Consider the following 19,793-nt stretch of genomic DNA (forward strand, 5'->3'; position numbering starts at 1 on the left):
CTGTAGATCTCCACCAATTAAATCGAAAATAGAATTTTAAAAGTATTCTGTATTGGTATGAGTCACAGGCTTGGTTTCTACTTGAGAGCCTAAAGGATACGTTTTCTGAATTCAACAAACTTTGGCAAAGAACTGTTGTAGAGGGTAACCAACAGGCAGAGTATTAATCAGCTTGAACTAAATTAAATGTTACTCAAACTAAGGGTCAAGTTCGGCCTGTGGCTAAGTGTAAATGACTCCCATTGGTTTCATGCTTGTATATCCAAAGGCAGAATTTTCTCAGAATAATTAAGAGGTCCTGCCTGTATTTAGATAATTACAATGGGAGCTGCGGTGTAGCTTGGAACAAACAACACTGCTGTTGCGATTTTACGATCTCATGCTAAGGCTGTGTTTAAGGAAAAAGACCCCGTTAGTCCTTGGATTCAGGCACTGTGTGCACACTGACGAAAAGTTACCCAAGGAAGCAAGGGAAATGTATCTTCATGGTAAGGAATTTACATTTTGATATCACAAACTTTGATGCCACTGAAGAGGCATTTTCAGTCATGAAGTTAGGATTGTTGCAGTTAGGATTGTCTCAGTCATTTAATTTTGCTGTTGACAGTCAGGTGGGAATCAACTAGAAAACATGTTTACATCCCTCTAGGAAGCCACAGCACTGTTGCCATCCATTTGCATCTTGTCATTGCAGCGAGTGGGACCACAACAATCAGGTGGTGAAAAGAGCAAGAGCTGGAGAGACAGGTATCACATTGGGTCTGGACTGCTTTTGTTCTCTGAAGTTGTCCGTCCAATTCAGGACTGATGAGGGCAAAGCTAACAGTTATTGCATGCCTCTCCTTGCTCAGCTGTAATGAACAGGAAATGGGTCACATAGCATCGTCCCCCAATCTCTTCACAGCCCACTGAGTCTATCACTATGATAAGTACCACAGATCTTTTTTTGTTTGGTTGAATAGGGATTTACTCAGTGGTAGGGAAATGTGTGTTAACTGAAGTCATTTTATGTCCCAGTTTCTTGGGTGTTGTGTGTGGGTGAATGTGGTTAATTACTGTGGTTCAGCTGATGAGCAATAACTCATTAAGCTTCAGTGACTGGGTTGCTTTTGTTCACATATCTCTCCCCTGTGTCCCTGCCTTGGGCAGCAGACTTGAATTACCACTGCTGACAGAACAGTCCCGTACTCAGTCATGACTTTTTCTTGCCAGTCTTGACAAAAAAAAGAGCAGCAAACCATCTGCCGCTTGCACTAATTGCTTCGTGATTGCTTTCATTGTTCTGGCTGGAAGTATAATTGTTACATGGCTGATTCTGACCACTTAAGTGCAGAACTACTGCATGCTTCTTCCTTTTCTGTGTAACAGAAGGTACAAATCGGGAGAAAACTTCAGACACAGTAAAGCCTTGCTGGTGAGGCAAAAGCTTGTTGGAGGTCTTGTATGTGTGAGCTCTCGTGGGTTTAATCAGCTTGCTTTTAGGATGAGGAGCCGTATTTTATGGGAGTATTGCTTATGTATTATTATGTAATCTTCAAAAGTGATTTGCTGTGTAATCAGAGGGTGGGATATAAGAGCCTCTACTTCATGTGGAGACATCTTCTGCTATTCAGATGGGTCAGACACACAGAGGAATGGTTAGTAATCAGCCGTGAATAACAGCTCTTTGGAGAGATGAAATACAGGTGAAATTGGGAAACACAAGTCAGATGGGCAAAATGCAGGGTTGTAATTGCCCAGCTCGAGAATAAATGTGCAAAGGCAGTCAAGCAGTAAAAGGCAGGAACAGAGGCTGAGAAAGCAGGTTTAAAATGGAGTTATTGTTGTTGCTTCTCCTTTCTCATTTTAAATGAAGAGCAAGGTGCCCCATACTAGAGGAGCTCTGTCAACATAGTACTAGTAAATGAAGAGGTTTACATTTAACCTTTTTTTTTTCCCCTTACCTTTTTCATTTTGGCCTTTCCCAAATACCTGATTCCATTTGTCTACCTTTATTGACCACATGTCACACTGGAGATCAATGAGTTAGGGACTGATACTTGGTTGTGTAGTTGAAGTGCTGAAGTTTAGCAAATCAGGGTTCTGTTGCTTGTGGGACAATCTATCTACTGTCATGAAACCATATAATCTTCTTCATTTTCCTACAGTAAAGGAGGTCCACTCCTCATGCATTCAAGTAGAAGAGAAAGGTGTTCTTATATCAGGGATGACAGAGTATCCACTTAGAATAGATAAGGATGCATATGGCCACAGGATATTTCTATGAGAGAACAGGCCAGCTCTCAAGAATACCTTCAGCCCCATCTATCTGTGTGTTTGGTCTAATGCTTGTGTCTAATGGTAAACTATCTGCCATAGAAATTGCCAATATTCACTCTTCAAGATGTGATGGACTGTTTTGGATGCACTTCATAATTCTAAAACCTTTCATTTTACTGCATTAGGACCTAACTTTGAGGGTGGCTCTGCTTGGAAAAGGGTCGGACCAGAGACCTCCAGATACTCCTTTCGATGTAAATTAGTCTGTTTCTGTTTACACCCTCTCAATTTGAGTGGTAACAGTCACTACATACATAGACCAGAGAAGGGGGAATAATATCCAGATTTATTTTATCGGAAATTGCATCATAGGTTGTTTGGTTTTTTTTTTAAACCCTGCTGTCAACATCAAGTGACATAATTTTGGGGTGTTTAGTTTCCCACACTGATGAGAACATTTAGATCACTATTCACCTGGGCTGATGTTTAACTGAGGGAGGCTAATTCTGTCTAAAATTGATGGAGAGGGAAAAAGCTTCTTTAGAGTGGTAAGTTAACCGCTTTGAATCATTCTCTAGAAAAGCCTATCTCCTTTGACAGGCTACAGACACAACCAAGGAGTTAGTCTGCATAAAGCTAACATTATCCTACTTGAATAACTCCCCCTTTCCCTACGGCATTACTCCTGCAACGGTCTACATAATTTGTGTTAATATCTAGGGCACCACTAATCAACCAAGCCAGTTTTCCAGCAGACTTGATTATCCTTGGTGCGTATTGTTGAAGATGAAAAGTAATAAGGAATTTCCACATTAGAAGTTGTCCCAGCCTTTGCAATGTTGCACTTTCCTAACGATCCTAGATAGCCTTTCTGGGTTACCAGCACTTGTTCGGGGAATGGAAAGCACCTTCCACACAAAGGCCTTGTGAATGTTAACCCCTATTTTTAAGACTTTCCATTTGATTATGTTTCCAAGTAAGTGATCAGTCATGCACAGAAACATCCCCATTTGTAGCTAGGGCTGTGCACACCATTTGTGTGAAGACTTTAAGCACAGACACCTGTCAGGCAACCTGATAACACATCTTGCACATACCTCTTGGCAAATACGCCTTGCTATTGCTAGGCAAACTACTAAGCTTTTGGTGTCAACAAGCATACCGAAAATAAATAAGGAAGGGACATCAAAACTATTCATCTGGCTATTTTATCGGGAGTTTTCCTCCTTTCTTCTCATACAGTCAATTCCTCAGCATTGTCTCAGTAAGAAGTATAGTGGTGTCAGATTGTATCTTTTATTTTTTTTTAATTGGCCATAAGCCAGTGTACAAAGTATGTCATAAAATATGGTTTCCTAGAGTACCCATTGGTCTTTTACATACCTCACAAAGCATAATGTGCTGGGGTAACAATTTAAAATGAAGAATGGAATTATAAGTGGGAGGAATCTCTAATATTCTTTCCTCCTCTAACGAATAATAATTATTAAAAAAAAAAATAATTAAACATCAACTAGCAGAGCCCAGCAACAGCCTGGCAGTCCAGAGAAAAAGGTAAAATTCTGGGCCAGGAGTGTGATCAGTGAGACAGAAGGAAAGACTTGAGCAGTAATCACTGTGCTCTTTACCACTGACTCACTCATCTTCAGGCAAATCAATACATCCTTGCTTATCCATCTGTATAAACATCAGCCCTCTGTACCAACAAACATTTTCTTTTGCTGCTTTGGGATCTTTGGATGCATACTTACAGTTACGGGTAGATGTGTTGTTTATCTGCAGGAATTTCTGTGCTCTATATAACTCCAGTTTCTCTGCTTCCATGAAAAAAATTACATTTTGCCTTTCCATTGGAGTTGGATAGTTCACTGGATTAGGAATAAAGAAATGTAATCCATATCAATAGGTCTGCCACTGATCTCTGTGGTGTTGAGCAACTCCCTTCACTTTTCCGTAGTTGACTCACTTCTCCCTTCCTCTGTCTGTCATTTGTTTTGACTGTACTCTCCAAAGTGTCTTTTGTGTCTACACTAAATTCACTTGAAGCCATAGGTTTTCATGATAAACATGTAATGATAATGTAAATGCTAATAATAATTTATTTTTAATTTTAAAGGTATGCATCTGTGCATGACAATTCTGACACTTTAAATTCTGGTGTGATAAGCCTTTTCTGTTGTGTGTTATATCAGAATGGGAAAATTTTCTAAACAAAAATACATGTATTTAATGCAGGTATCTAAGCAGTTACGAACCTGCCTAGTAAATTCACAATACAACAGAAAGCAAGTGCAGGATACCCTGTTACCTGTTACAGAGAGAGGATTTTTTTAACAGAGAAGTGAATTAACCTTGAGGATAACATACTAAGAGGAGTGGTAAATTCATCATCCCTTGGACTTGAGATTGGATGTCTTTCCCAATGATACAATCTACTTCCATCATCAGTTGTTGGCCTGAATAATTCTCTCTACTACTTGAGTTAGTGGTAAAGATTGTGCAGCATCTGTTAGGAGGAGAACAGACTGACGATACTAGTGGTTGCTTCTGGCTTTAAAACATATATACCAGGCAGATTTCTTTAAATATCTGCTGGTAAAAACTTGCCACTTTTTCAGTGTATGAGTTGAATGCAATGGAGATGTCATGCTAATACAGTTGCTTACAAACTGCCACAAAACCAGAACACCAGCTGATGTGGCTTATACGCGAGCATGTGTGAGGAGTTATTGAGGGATAGGTTAAGAAGAAAGCTGAGAGTCATCTCCAGGATGCTTTGGTCTGATGAACACACACAAAAGAAATGGCTGTGTTACAACCATATTGCAGAACAAGTCTACATGAAAGTAGTGTGCAGTTCATTAGCAAAAGCAGCCACAGAGCTGCAGACCTCACTGGTGTTTGAATGGGATGTGAAGCAGGTATCTGAAAGCTTTATCACTCTGATGTGTTTCCATCAGCATTCAATAAACACCAATTATTGGATAACCTTATTGATGGCTTCTGGGTGGCATGATTAATGCATTGCTGCAACTTAAAATGTTCAAAGTCTGTGCAGTGTCCTATGAACTTAATTGCTTCAAGGTTATTTAAACATCTTAATACTGGAACTTACAATTACATTAGAGATCAGGGAATTAAATGAGTATCAGGCCTGTAGCCCGTTTTTGTAGCCTGGGTCATGAGTCTTACACTCTGTTCTAGGAAGCAAGTACCATGCACGAGTTCACATTCTTTGTTTATACAAAACATACTGTTCTATTAAATTCAATGTAGGAAGAGAAAAGCCTGCCCCATTGCTCTTCTAAATGAAGAATAATGTGATTCAGGGAATAGCAGCATACCTCCCAGCCTTTGACTGCTCTGAAGAAGAAATGCCCTGTGCAGTAATTTCTTTAATGTACTTTATTTGATACCCAAGTAAGCTTCTCTGGATGCATGTTGACAACACGTGTGTGTCCAAGTCCCTGCTCTTTCTTTTTCATGGTTTGAGATGTCTGTAGCACCGCTGTGGAAACTTCTTTCCTACTGTGATGATTTTTTCATCCAGCAGGTAGATCCAATGAAGTAAGGGTCTGAAAGATCATAAAGGACTACTGTATATTACCTATGTAAACATGTTCAATCTTAAGTCCTTACCTGGTGCATCAGCTGCATCCTATTCTGCAGACTCCAAAGAAATGCAAGAGAGACTTAAACTGTAGTACATCACCAAACTGAAGAAATCCATGTGTGTATCCTGTTGCTCTTTGCTTTCCTGAAGGTTTTATATCTAAATACGGTCTTTCACAGTGGAATATCACTTTAATAATGCCCTTGTGAACAATGAGAATGACTGAAACCTTGTAGAAGACTAGAATTTCTTCAAATGCACCTGTGGTGGTAGTAAGTACAATTTATCAGCAATGAACTTATTCAGTATAAATGAACGAGGATAGTAAGAAGGACTTGCTTGCATTTATTTCAAATTATCTTGTTGCATCTTCAGTAAGAGTTGTCTTTATCCAATTTGACTCTGTTATCTTTATAGAAAGCTAAACTGTGATTTTGGAATGTTTTATTCTTTGATGAACTTGAGATAAGCTTAAAAAAACTACACTGCAGATGAGGAAAAACTGATCTCTAAAAATCTGTGTGGTTCATCAGTACAATATCTGTGGTTTAGGTGCACTGGTGTTTTGGAGATTTTTTTTCTGTGAGTAAATTCAGTCTGAAGGGGTGATGGTGAAACACTATGAAGAGGGTTGGTTTTAATGGCCTCATAGAAGCACCAGGAAGTGTAAGAGGCAAGAAGTCAGCATATGCGAAGAAACTGTCATGAGGATTGACCAGTAGGAATCTTCTCAGGGAATTAGAGATTAATTTGAATCAAACCCAGTGCTTTCGAAGATGTTCTGAGCTAGTTTTCCAGTTGCATATGTTTTTTTAGGTCAATACTGTAGCGTAGGTTGAATTGCTTTGGTCAGATCTGTGTCCAGAAAGAATAAATGATGCTTTCATGCAAACTATAAGTGAGAGAAAGAGAGCTTTTTCTTTTGTGAATTTAAGAATAGCAAAGTTGGTAAATCCAATCAACAGGTAGACTCCGTACCATATTCCATGATAACTTGTTTAGGGGGAATTCCTTAAGTAAAAGAAAAATAATGGGAACTACCAGCTTGCTCAGCGTACTTGCCTCATGTCACTTCCAGCATGTAATTTGAATCACCTTTTCTTTAGTCAGATTCTGAATTGGTATGTGCATTATGTTTTTTTGCATGAGATGAGATTAGCACATAAAATTGAATATCCTCGTCAGCATAGGAAGCACATGGAACTACCGCATGATTCAAGATCAGTATGGGAAGAAGCATCAGAATGAAATATTTAATCAGAATATCCAATTAGTTTAAATTCTGAATGATGAAACATCGTGGGCACTCTGGGTCACTTGTATCTGCAGCAGTTTGTATAGGTGTTAAAATAAAGCTGAAGTTATGAGGGACTCTGCAGATGACAGAAATCTTTGGTTGGGAAAATAAATCTTTGAGAACAGAAGGGATGATGGAAGGTGTAGCATAATGACCTTTCAAATGGCATTGTATCACAATTGGTGGGTCATTCAGATTTTCAGTAGTCATTAAGTGTAAATGTATTGGGTTTGCACAGCAAGGTTTTGGTAGCAGGAGGGCTACAGGGGTAGCTCCTGTGAGAAGCTGCTAGAAGCTTCCCCTGTGTCTGACAGAAGCAATGTCAGCTGGCTCCAAGATAGACCCGCTGCTGGCCAAGTCTGAGCTTGTTAGCAACGGTGGCAGTGCCTCTGGGATAATGTATTTAAGGGGGAAAAAACCCCTGCAGAACAGAGATTGCAGCTGGAGAAGAGAGGAGTGAGACTGTGAGAGGCACAACTCTGCAGACGTGGGGGGCAGTGCAGAAGGAGGGTGGGGGGACTCCAGGCACCGGAGCAGGGATTCCCCAGCAGCACGTGGCGAAGCCCACGGTGAGACACGCTGTGCCCATGGTGGAGCAGATCCCCCCCACAGCCCATGGAGGCCCACGGCGGAGCAGATCCCCCCCTCAGCCCGTGGAGGCCCACGGTGGAGCAGATCCCCCCCACAGCCCATGGAGGCCCACGGTGGAGCAGACCCCCCCTCAGCCCGTGGAGGCCCACGGTGGCGCAGATCCCCCCCTCAGCCCGTGGAAGCCCACGGCGGAAGCGATCCCCACCCCGCAGCCCGGGCAGGGCCCACCCCCGGAGCACAGGGTGCCCGCAGGGGGCTGTGACCCGCGGGCAGCCCGCAGCGAGCAGCTCCTGCCCGGGCCTGTGGCCCCGCGGGGGGGCCGGGCTGGGGCAGGGTCGCTGGCCGAGGACCCACGCTGGGGCAGTTCACAAAGAACTGCAGCCTGTGGGAAGGACTCATGTTGGTCAAGTTCGTAGAGGGCTGTCTCCGGTGGGAGGGACCCCACGCTGGAGCAGACAGCAGAGGCAGCGTGTGAGGGACTGCCCCAGCCCCGTTCCCTGCACGTTGCAGGGAGGACAGAGAGAAATCAGGACTGAAGTTAAGCACGGGAAGAAGGGAGGGCTGGAGGAAAGGTGTTTTAAGTTTTGGGTTTATTTCTCATTATCCTGCTGTGATTTGATTGGTAATAAGTTAAACTAATTTACCCAAGTGGGGTCTGTTTTGCCCAGTTGGTAACAGCTGAGTGATCTCCCTGCCCTTATCTCCACCCACGAGCCTTTTGTTATATTTTCTCTCCCCTGTCCAGCCGAGGAGGAGGAATGGTAGAGTGGCTTTGATGGGCACCTGGCATCCAGCCAGGGTTAACCCAGGACAGTAACCTTACATTCAAAGACAGATGTTAAATGAGGAATGTTTTCCTGTCATCTTTTGATGATATATAGATTGCTGTGAATGTAACTTTTTGGTATGGTGACTTTGATGAATATGCAGGTAGCAAAATTACCCGCTGGCTCTGGGGAGCACAGAGCTTGTTGGACCTGGGGAGGAATGGTGACTTCTCTCTGTAAGACAAGTTTGCATTTACTAGCAATATGTGGTTGATACCATGCTTTCTTTTAGTCATCAGGTTCAACAGCCAAATAAACAATTCAACTTGTAAGAGCCATTTTTTCATCTGGGAAAATCTCAGGGGAAATCCAGTGTTTGTAAGGGAAACAAGTGGTGCACAGTACAGTTTTATTAAAGTGTATGTCCAGGTGCAATACCTTATAAAACTGTTGACAGCTCATTTTGTTTGTCCTAAAGATGTGTTTATGTCAGAATATCTCAACTTTGTAATTCAGTCAAACTCAGGTAGACAACAGGGTCCTAGAAATCATAATTTCATACCATCGGTGATTACATTGGAATGAATCAAATTTATCTGATGTCTAGAGAACATTAGATCCTCAAAGTTCATATTTTAGCTACTTGTTTTGGAGTGTTTAAAATTCACATAGACTAATAAAAAAAAAAAGAAAAAAAACCCAACCCAAAACCCAAACAAAAAAAAACAACACCCAAACCAAAGCCAAATAACACTGCTGGTAGATTCGAGAAAGATGAATCCTCAGTATCGTTGTTTTAGCTCCATAAAAATGAGTGGAAGTCTGATGTTTTATAGCACTTGTGACTTCCACACAGTCCCATTGGAAGAGGTGTTTTAAGGATGAGTCTGTATATTTACATGTTAGTTTATCTATAGTTTTTCAGTTTGTAAGATGGTGAGAAGATTGTGTTCTTTACAGTATTTGTTTATTAGAGGTATTGCTTACTAAGACATGTCCATTGGAAGAACTATTGAAGGAGCTGATTACCTTCTGAATCCTCTTTTGCTAGTCAATTTACATAAGCTATATATAGGACATATACATATAAGTTTTATGTATATTTAGCATACAAGTTAATACCGACTCTGTTGATATTAATACTGGTGTTCAAATGTAGTAGTAGTTCAGAGACTTATAAAACATAAGCCACTGATGAACAATGAGAAGAATGGAATGAATGGTATCTAAATATTTTCTAAGTCCTGTGAATTATTGAAAACTGTTTTTAAAGCCAGTGTAATGTAGAAATCTTACGGCAGAACCATTGTTTCATCTTATCCAATGTTTCCAACAGTGGCCACCTTGTTCCAGAAGAAAGTACAAAATTCCTGGATATCTGTGCTGCTTTGTGGGTGACAACCAAAAGTATTAGACGTAATATAGGAAAATCGTCTAATTTCCACCATCCTGAATAATGGAAACTTTTACCGATATGTCTATTATGGGGAAAACTTGGCCATATGCTTCTCTGCACTTATAATTTCCATGTATTTATAATAGTTACTAAGACCCCCAGCAATCTTTATCTTGTGTAAACACATGCTACAGCAGATGATTTCTGCTCCAAAGAGCTTAGAAATCTGAGTGAAGGGTGTGTAGGAGGTACGACACATGGGCAAATGAGGGAAGAATAAAATAGATCTAATCACATGATGGAAGGGGCCAGAGCTCTCTTACAGGTCTGAACTAGCACACAGGTAGATTATGAAAAAATACAGGGCAGAAGGGCAAAGAAGGATGCATGACGGAATGTCCAGAGCTGTCCAAAAGATAGAGGGTTTTATAAAGCTAAGGTCTTGAGAGCTTTCTGCTTTGGAGAGATTTTCCAGAGCTGAAGGAAAGTGTAGAGTTTTTCCTCTTCCTCTAGTACATGCTTTCCCTTCTAGAAGTGATATTGCAGTTAGATCAGTTGAGCCAAATTAAATTCCTGTTACTCTTAGTGGAACATTTTGGAAAAACAGTATTTTTTCTCCCTACATTTTCTGGAATGTAGTTATTATTTATAGTGCAAACTGTCAAACTAAAGTAAATAAACCAATCAGTTTTGACTGATTCCTGTTAAATATTTTACTTTTACTAAGAATTTATGCATACAGCTGCTTCTTCATCAAATGCTTTGTTTTTTTCAACTACAAACATTTCTAAAATATTTTTTCTTCTGCATTTTCACTGGATTATAGGAAAGTTATCGTTAGTTTACAAACTATTTTTTGTTTTTAAAAATATCTGTATATTAAAGAATGTTTTGACCATCTCAAATTGAAAATGTTATCCATGAATGCAGACCAAAATGTGAAGAAATTACTTAAGTATAAAATCAGTGCTGGAAAATTCAGGAAATTAGAAGGGAAAGAGATGATTACATGGCAATTGTATCTTGCTGTTATCCAGATATTCCAAAATATTTTAAGATTAAGCTTACGCTATCACTATGAAATATGCAAACAGCTCTCATACTTCTCACACAGGTTGGGAAACAAGAGGGAGGGAGAGTAGCATACAGATAAGTGTTTGGTGTAGATAAGGAAAGAAGTTCAGTTTTCAGATGTCAGCTTTCCCTACTCCAGAAGACAGTAGTGTCATGTTGAGAGAAGGCTCTTTCTGTAGCTGGGGGATTGTCTTGCAGTTCAGATGGTTTATTTGAATCCCTGCTCAACCTCAGAAGCTATTTGTAACCTTGGGACAGCCTTTCCTTTTCCCTTGCATTTCTGTTTTCCAATATAAAAGAGGTAGGGGGCAGGTTTCTACTTCACAGAATATTAGGATTTTAAAAAGAGAAACAAAGCAAACCCAGACTGTTAATGATTGTTAAGTACTCAAGTATTACGCAGAAAAATAAATATACAAGAGAAAAGGAAGAAAGAAGAGAATTATTCCCTGATGAGCAAGGGTCAAATCTGAGAGATCAATACAAGATTTGTACTTCATAACTGTTTTGTCTCAGTAAAAACAGAAATGTCAGATCACTACTTGGTCCTCAGATGAAAACATACATTGAAATTGTAATAGGTTCCTTTTCTATTTGTGGTTGAAAAAGAAGTGTAGCGAAGAATATTATCTAACTTCAGTCTAATAATGAAAATTGTCATCAGACAACAGTGCTTGCCAAAGAAAATAAAATGTCATCTCTGAAGGGAATGCATGCGTAAGTCTGTCACAAGGAGTCCCAGGAGAGAGAGAGAGGGCTTTTATAACAACAAAAAAATATGATGCTGGGTTTGAAAAATATCCATACAAGCACTATAATTGCTAAATGGGGGAAAATAATCCCAGCTGTATCTTAACTGATACTTGACAAAAACCTACCCTCCAAATATTTCTTTTTTCTGGTCCAACTAAATAAACTCAGTCCAGAATGAATGATACTTTGAATAAAATACCTGAAAACATCCTCACTGCAAAGGATTTTTTTTTTTTCTTTTTGTGGGTGGTGATACATAAGATGGGGAATTGCCCCTTTGCTAAAGATAGATTAGTGCTGCTTGTGCTGCTGTGAGTAAAGGCTGAGATTGGTGCTGAGATAATAGCAAACGAGCAAAAACCTTCTAAAGCCTGGTTATTAAAGTGTCTCATCAAAGACAATGACAGCTTTGGGCATAGGTTCCCAGGGAGTTGATATTTCCTTTTGAGCGCTGTTGCCTTTTCTCATGCACTGTCTCCAGCTCACTGGGCACTGGCCTCTAATTTGAGAGCCTAGTCCTGACAGTAGAATTACTATATCAGTTTCCTCCCTGTGAAACAAGCTTAGGAAGTCTTGCATTTCTCCACTTTTTGCCTGAATCATGTCTCATTCAGGGCACACACTAATAGAAAGCAGGGCTCCCCGGGTGCTGTGCAGCATCACAGCTTCTGTTCTGCTGGGGGACTTGTCGGATGCACCAGGTGAACAGCCCCTCTGAAGAGTTCTGCTGAAATAGCTGGAGGGAAGCAGTGCCACTGGGGCCATTCAACCGCCTGGTGCTGCAGTGGGACAGCAGGCATGGAGGAGGATGCTACACAAGCACAGAAAAAGGTTTTGCAGGCTGTAATTAATGCATTCTGGATACTGTTACTATCACCAGCAAATTCAGAAAGGAGGTAACCTGCTGAAAGATGTGCTTAGGGAAACAAGAGAAGGAGTAGGATGAGAGATACTAAAGGGGAAAAACAAGATTTACTGTGATGGTTTCAGCCATCTGAACATCAGTGTCCATGGAAAGCTTGTATCCTATATATCCCTTGTCTGGAAACACAGAGGTGTTTGCTGAGTTGTTTGGATTGCTCCCTTAAGACGTATTACCTGGCATGGAAGAAACTACTTTGCCGTGAGGGGTAAAACATTGACATTAGAGAGAGAGATTGACAGTATTATTGTTATGTTTTTAATTTTGCTGCAATTAGGAAAGCAGGTCTAGAAATGGATTTTGAATGTGAAGGGGGGAAAATACTCTCTGTAATGGTAAGGTTCTTTATTAGGTGACCTCAGAGGACTCTGCAAAAGTAATTGTTAAATGTTCCTAAAGGTTTTCTTTAATTTAAAAAGTGGACATTTTCCTTAGTTATAATTAGGAGCTCCTGAAGTTTCAAATAAGAATGTGTCTAGAATCTTCTACATAAGGAAAAAGCACAAACTCACTACTGAAGTTTTAAAAGTGGATGCAATTCTATCCACAAAGCTAAACTGGTTTTCCTTTTCTTACCCTTGTTATCTTTTATCCCCTCCCCCTTCTTCCACCTCTCTTCTTTGACAGTGTTCAAGAGAAGGGGAGATGAGAAAAAGAGGTGAATTTTTAGTTTTCATATTTTAAAGTAGATTTCAATATATGCTAGTCTACTGTTTACCAAAAAGCTGTTGTAATTAGTTTCTCTGTGTCCTTCCAAGGTTTTACAGTAGGGAAGCTGAGAGATATAGGGGTTTGTGCTGGGAATGTAATGCAGAATAAGAAGTAGATCTCAAGGTTTCTTACATCTCAGTCTCATAATTCTTAAAATACATTCATATCATCTTTCTCATAACCCAAAGCTTTAAAATCAGCTTCTTTCTTTCTCAGTCATTCTCACAGACATCTATCTTCCTCTTCCCTGCCAATCCACTGCCACAACTTGTTCAAAACAAAAAAAAATTGTCAAGGTTTCCACATAAAGATTCAGATTGTTCATATTTTATACAAGATCCTGAAAGTGGTGTTGTGAAAAGGCAGTACACAGTTCAAAAAGGGGATCCAACAACTTCCCTTCCAGAAAAGGGGACTTACCAAGCCTACCAAGGAAGGGAAGGAGGGCAAATAAGATGAATCTGCAAGTAAAGTATATGGCTGACTGCTGCTGAGTGCTTCCATATGAGAAATCTGAAGTTAAATAAAGCAAAAGAAAGAATCGAAGTGAGCCTTCCCTCTACTGTCCTTCTGAGAATTATCTGATGGCGGCCTTTATGGAGAGCAGCTGTTTGTAAGTGCTCTCTAACAGTAACATTTGTATATCATTCTACAAAGACATGTCAAAGTATTTATAATACCTGTAACATGCCTTTTTGCTGACCTTTTTCAGTCTGGTCTGGTATTTTTCATGGAAAGATTTTCTGAAGTGATTGATGTGTTTGAATATTGTTTGTGTAACCAGAATAAGAGAAGGTGTCACGTTGTTTGCAGGAGAAGGACAGGAGCAAAGAGAGAATTGAGGGTTTCTGTGGTACAAGTAACTTGTGCTCTTTAAACTCATTCAGTCCTGCAAGAGAAGTTTAGACATATTAGAGCACTTTTTTGGTGCCAGACGGAACAAGCTCTCTAGGGATAGCTACAGTAAGTGGAAAGAGAATGACCTCCTAACATAATATCAAAGAAGGCAACTGTTTATTTCTGTTGTCAGAGCTAGGGTAGGATATCAGACTGCTGTACGTCTGGTGTCCACCACAAGTTTGAAAAAGGAAAAGGCAGCATTCCCACACTGCACAATTTTATTTTCTGGGAGTGCCATGAAGACCTAGATGGTGAGTTTTCAGTCATGGCAGGTTGCTGGCTCTGCCCGTACGGTGGTCCCTCAGTTAATACCAGTCGTGTCTCACACCACACAGCTCAGTATTGCCTCTGCTGCTTCTCAGCTGCCTCAGGTGTGTCCCTTTGAGACTGGAGTATGTAAAAATCCAAGTCACTATCTGAGAAGTGATGCAGGCTTCTTCAGATTAATTTCTCTATTGTCTTTGTGTTTTACTGTGATTCATGACTGTTTGTTTTTATCCTCAGTTATTCAGTTCAGTGGAGTTTGGCAGAAGATGGCTGCTTCTTCATGAGGGAGTTGCACCAAACAGGTTCTACTGGTAAGAGCAAAAAACCCTTCCTCATTTCCTATACATAGCTGCTCCATACATACAGAAATGTTGAAATGGGGGCTTGAAGGCAAAGTGGCTGAATACAATCCATGCTGCTGATTTGTTGAGATTAATTTAGAACTAGTATGAACAGGGCATTATTCCTCCTGTTACGTGTTTATACAGCACTTGAAAATGGGGTCTTTGATCTAATGATGATGCACAACTGAAATATACTGAATAATAGTCTGAAGAAAGCATTAATTTGGGAGGGGAGACTTCTATAATTTCCTGTGAACATTTTGAGTTCAACTGCAACTCTGCACAGCAGAAGCATGTTTGCTTTTGCACCAAATATAGAGAAGATATCATTCTGGTACTGCTACCAGGGAGGGCCAAAGGCTTGAAGACTTGCAGTCTTTGAGGATACTAGCATTTCTGCCACTAGTAACAGTGGACATCCTCCAGTGGCTGGTGTTAATGCTTTTAGCTGCTGTTAGTTCTGTTTCACACACAGTTCTTCATTAGGAGCTTAAAATACTCTGCAATATTGCTTCTAAGTAACAGTGCAAAATTTCGAGTTAGATTTCAAGATATATGTATCAGCCATGTGTGAGTTCCTCTCACTGACTCTTTGAATGTCAGTCAGTTACAGCAATGGCAAAGCATTTGTATGTTTTATGCCAAAGTTACCTTAAAGAATTATTCATAGCTCTTTGTCACTGATGCAAGCTTAACTGTTTGCTGCATTAACTTGCACTATACAAATTCACTTAGTGCTGTAGCCTACATGGTTATGATAGAATCTGAGCATCTCACGTTTTTTAATATATGGGGTGTTTGTAATGGAGGATTTGACTTCAGATTCAGACACTTCTAGCAGCCACAGCCTCTGAAAAGTAGCCCCTGGATGTATGTCCAAACTTCATTCTGCAGTTCACTACTAGCAATTTCCTTTGGTTTTGGAGCCTCATCTCCTTCAGTTTTAATCAGCACAAATTTACCCCATGGTTCTGGTGTACTGATTCTCTTCTAGTGATTCTGATTCCAGGCAGATCTCTTTGCATTTGCTTTCCATAGTAATGATTTGCATAACCACTGTAATGCTCTGTAACTACACTTGTAGTGTAATACTTAACTGAAACACCTCCACGCTGTCACGTGATGGCAATTAGTGTAACTTTGACTTATGTGGAAAAGAAAGCCAAGGCACAAAGGAGACACAGGACTTTTCCTGCAAATAGGGTTGTCATAGTCTAAGTCAAAGATAAATTCACTTTTATATTTTGCCTTACTCCTCTTTTTGCTTACACTGGTGTAAATTTTTGAGACTTCTCATCAGCTCTTTATGGAAGCAGTAGTCTACCTGTGAGCAGAAGTTGGCTCATGTCCTGTGAATCTGGCCTTTAAAAGAGAAGCTTTTGATAAAATAGTAATCTTGAAGTCAGGAGGAGCTCAACCAGATGATTAAAATGAGACTCCCATGGTAGCTTCTAAAATATGAGTTTGTGCCAATAGCACAGGTTTTGAGCATATCAAGATTCAGGAGAGGTTCAGTCAAATATTTTCTTTTAATTTATGAAAGAAGTAAGAGCTCTAGGTCAAATTTACTTCCAAAATTGAATTCATATTTGGTCTGCAAGGGATATATCAGAGATTTTGTTTGCTGCTCCTGCTTTTTAATCCTTTCTCAGAACCCATGTTAGCTGAAGCTTTTGCAAAATAAATTCAATTTTTAGCTTAAACTTGTTTTTGTGTGAGTGTCTGTTTAGACAGGCATGTGTATGCCACTCCTATTTCTTTCCTACAGGACTCCTAACAGGGTTTCAAAGTGTCAGATGAAAAAACACAGCCCCATACATGACTTGATTTTTCTGGGCTAATGAAAGAAGAAGGTCCTAGAAATCTGGGGACCCAGTCTTTGAGACATCCAACAAACTTGTACTCGCTGAAGCACGTCAGAGAGCTGGAAAGAATGTCACTGTTCCTGGATCCCTGTGTCTTGTACTGCACTCCAAACTTTTTGAAGTTTCTCATCATTACTTACAGTAGTGGTTTATTGTGAGTTGAGCTGATGGATGCCCGCAATAAGAATAATGATGAAAATGATAATTTTTCCCTTTCCATGGAGCTCAAACTTTGAAGGCCTCTTAGAACCTAACAAATAAGAGAACTCAGGCTTGGAGCTTCAAAGGCAAAGAATAAGTTGAAAAGATGAAAAGATGTTCCAACCACCTATCTAATTCCCTATGGCCATAAACAAAACATGAAACTGCAAGCTTGTATTTTCACCTTGAACAAAATGTCTCTTGCATAACACACCTTGGTGTGAGCTAGACCATACTTCTGCTATCAAAGGCAAGCATAATACAACTTGTGGAGACATTGCATCTCATTCTGGCTTATTTGTTATGATCACCATCACCTTGGAAAAAAAGTAGTTAGCTGCAATTATATGGACACTGCCTGTCCTTAAAGCCATCCATGGTAGAAAACAGAGCTTTGCATGTGCAATTGAGAACATGTACACCACAAAGAGCAACACTGAGCTTTTCTATGCATTTACATTTCTGTGCAGACAAGTACCTGAAGACAAAATAGACACTGAAGTGCTGAATCAGAAGGGCAGACCTCTGCATGCAGAGTGTGGCCGCTGCTGACTCCCCATGCAAGAAAAGCAAAAGGGAACTGGGACATAAGAGGGTGCAGATGTACAGTTGAAAATCAAATTTCTACAGCTACATCTCTATAGCCAGTGCTGATATACAAGTTGGGTGGAGCCTTGTTCGATGCCCTATGATATGTTTATGCTTTGTTTTAATTAATTATTAGACATTTGGGCTTGGAAAAATACAGAGTCAATCAACCTGAAGAGTTGGAAGACTGACTTCCACTCATTCATAAAGGCAGAAATGAATAGTGAAGGAAAATGTCTTCAAGTCACAGCTGTCAAGGAAAGCAGACTGTGGGATAATCTCTCCTGTTCCTGGTGCTTTCTCTAAATCAAATGATTCTGAAGGGATCGAGCAGGGCACAGCTGTATTGTGCAGAGAATAAGGGCTATAATATCTGTGGAGAATGAGAGCTATATTCCAATATCTAAGGAAGGCCGAGAAGTTGCTTTGTTACAGACTGCTTTCAGGACTATCCAAGCTGGGACTTTTCTAAGATCAGGAACACACGAAGCAAAGCCTTTGGCATCAGGCCTTCTTGAGGCTGCATTTACTTAACACTGCTTCTTCTGATGGGGAGGGAATATCTGGATTTGAATGGTTGATGAAAGCAAAGATGTGTTTTCCTGATTGCTCACTGATAATTTAATTGCCATTTTACTCTGTCATGTGGTCTTCTAAATAGTTTGTGGGTCACTCTAAGGCTTGTGAATAAACACCGTTGAGCTTGCTAGTTTTAGTCTTGGGAAGGCTCTGCCTGCAAATGCTGTCAGAGAAACCGTAGCATCTGTTTCAGCTGCATTTCTTATATCTGTTTTGAAGATAATTTTCTTTTTTATTTGCTTATGTTTGACTGCTCTGTGAATCCCCTCCTACTACCACCCTGGAGAAATTTAAACCCCTGAAGAACAACATTAAAGCAGTCTGCTGATGCCTACTGCATAACTCTGAGAAAACATTCTGTGTAGAGACAACTCAGCTCCTTGTAGCTCCTACATATTTTGTGTTCTTGTATCCTCTGTTTCATTAAGAGGAGTCATTAACGTGAAAATAGAATCTTTGTTCAAAGCTCCTCTGTTCCCCCTTTTCATTCTTCTGTCTGGCAGCTCTAAGTGATGCCTTGACATCCACACTTGCGATGAAAGAGATTGTAATGTCACTGTTTGGAGGAAGATATCAGATAGGGGATGAGCAGATAAAGTCAAACCTTTAAAATGAGAGGTGACTGGAGTTTTCTTATCTTAAAAAAAAAAAAAAAGAAAAAAGGACAAAAAAAGGTCTGTAATTCTCTACCTCATTTAAAGGTTGTAAGGACACATTTGTGCTGGGCAGGCTTTAGTGATGGGCTACTGTAAAATTTACACTTCTAATTATTGCTGTAATTTGGGTATCTTATCACATACCTGTCTACATAATACAGGTATGTGAAAGTGGTATACTGAGGAAAGCATAATCCACTCAGTCAATCACATGTTGTGTGTCTGCTGGAAACATAAAAGACTCCACACTGCATACAACCCCAAGGCACTGCAGTTCTGCACTGTATCAACAATTTTCATGTTTTTTGTTACTTCTCTGGCAGGTTCTTGGGATTTTGCTGTTTAATGTAGTGTGACAGAAAAACACATGGAAGTTTTCAAGGTGCTTAGTAATTCTGGAACTCTGCTCTATGAAACTACTGTAATTACTAGCAAGGAGTATTCTAAGCAGTATTAGTTCAGCAGGGTAATACAGAAACAGCAAGTTAACATAAATGGATTATTGCTGATAGCAGAGTGTTTACTAATATAGTTGGCATTAGAGGAAGAGAACACAGTAGATGCTAGTTAGAAGAGTTGGGTAAATGCTTTATCTAAATAATTCTGAGTTTATTTTTGTGATACTTGGTGATTTTCAGCATACCCCTATGATAGAATTTTGCTGGCAAGGACGCTGGTTTGTAGTGAATACAAAAGTGAACACAATTGGCAAACCAGTCATATTGGGAATTACTTTGCTTTTATAAAGTGGTCCAGTCATCTAGTCAAAGTTCAAAAATGATACCTTGTGACTTGCAAATCCACATATTCATGACCAGTAGCTGCAAAAAAGGCTAGTCAAAGTTCTTATATAAGTTCAGTATGGCCAAAATATATACGCAGAAATTGCTCGTTAAAAGCCAGATTTTTATTCTGGTCCTCAGATCAAGTCATGCCTTCAACCAGAATTTTTTTTCTGAAAGTCAAGGTATCACAATTAGAGTTGGCCTTGAAAAAATAAAAATAAAAGG

General features: G+C 39.9%; 1 protein-coding gene across 4 annotated transcripts in view; it reads left to right on the top strand.

Moving 5' to 3' along the window:
- SORCS1 (sortilin related VPS10 domain containing receptor 1) overlaps positions 1–19,793 on the top strand; it is a 304,532-nt gene that overhangs the window by 185,096 nt on the left and 99,643 nt on the right. For all 4 annotated transcript variants that reach the window (XM_055721229.1, XM_055721230.1, XM_055721231.1 and 1 more), the window contains exon 5: positions 14,788–14,861. In XM_055721229.1, coding sequence (XP_055577204.1) covers positions 14,788–14,861 — 74 coding nt within the window. The remainder of the gene's footprint in view (positions 1–14,787; positions 14,862–19,793) is intronic.

Source organism: Falco cherrug, chromosome 9 (assembly GCF_023634085.1).
Source record: "Falco cherrug isolate bFalChe1 chromosome 9, bFalChe1.pri, whole genome shotgun sequence".
Lineage (NCBI taxonomy): Eukaryota > Metazoa > Chordata > Aves > Falconiformes > Falconidae > Falco > Falco cherrug.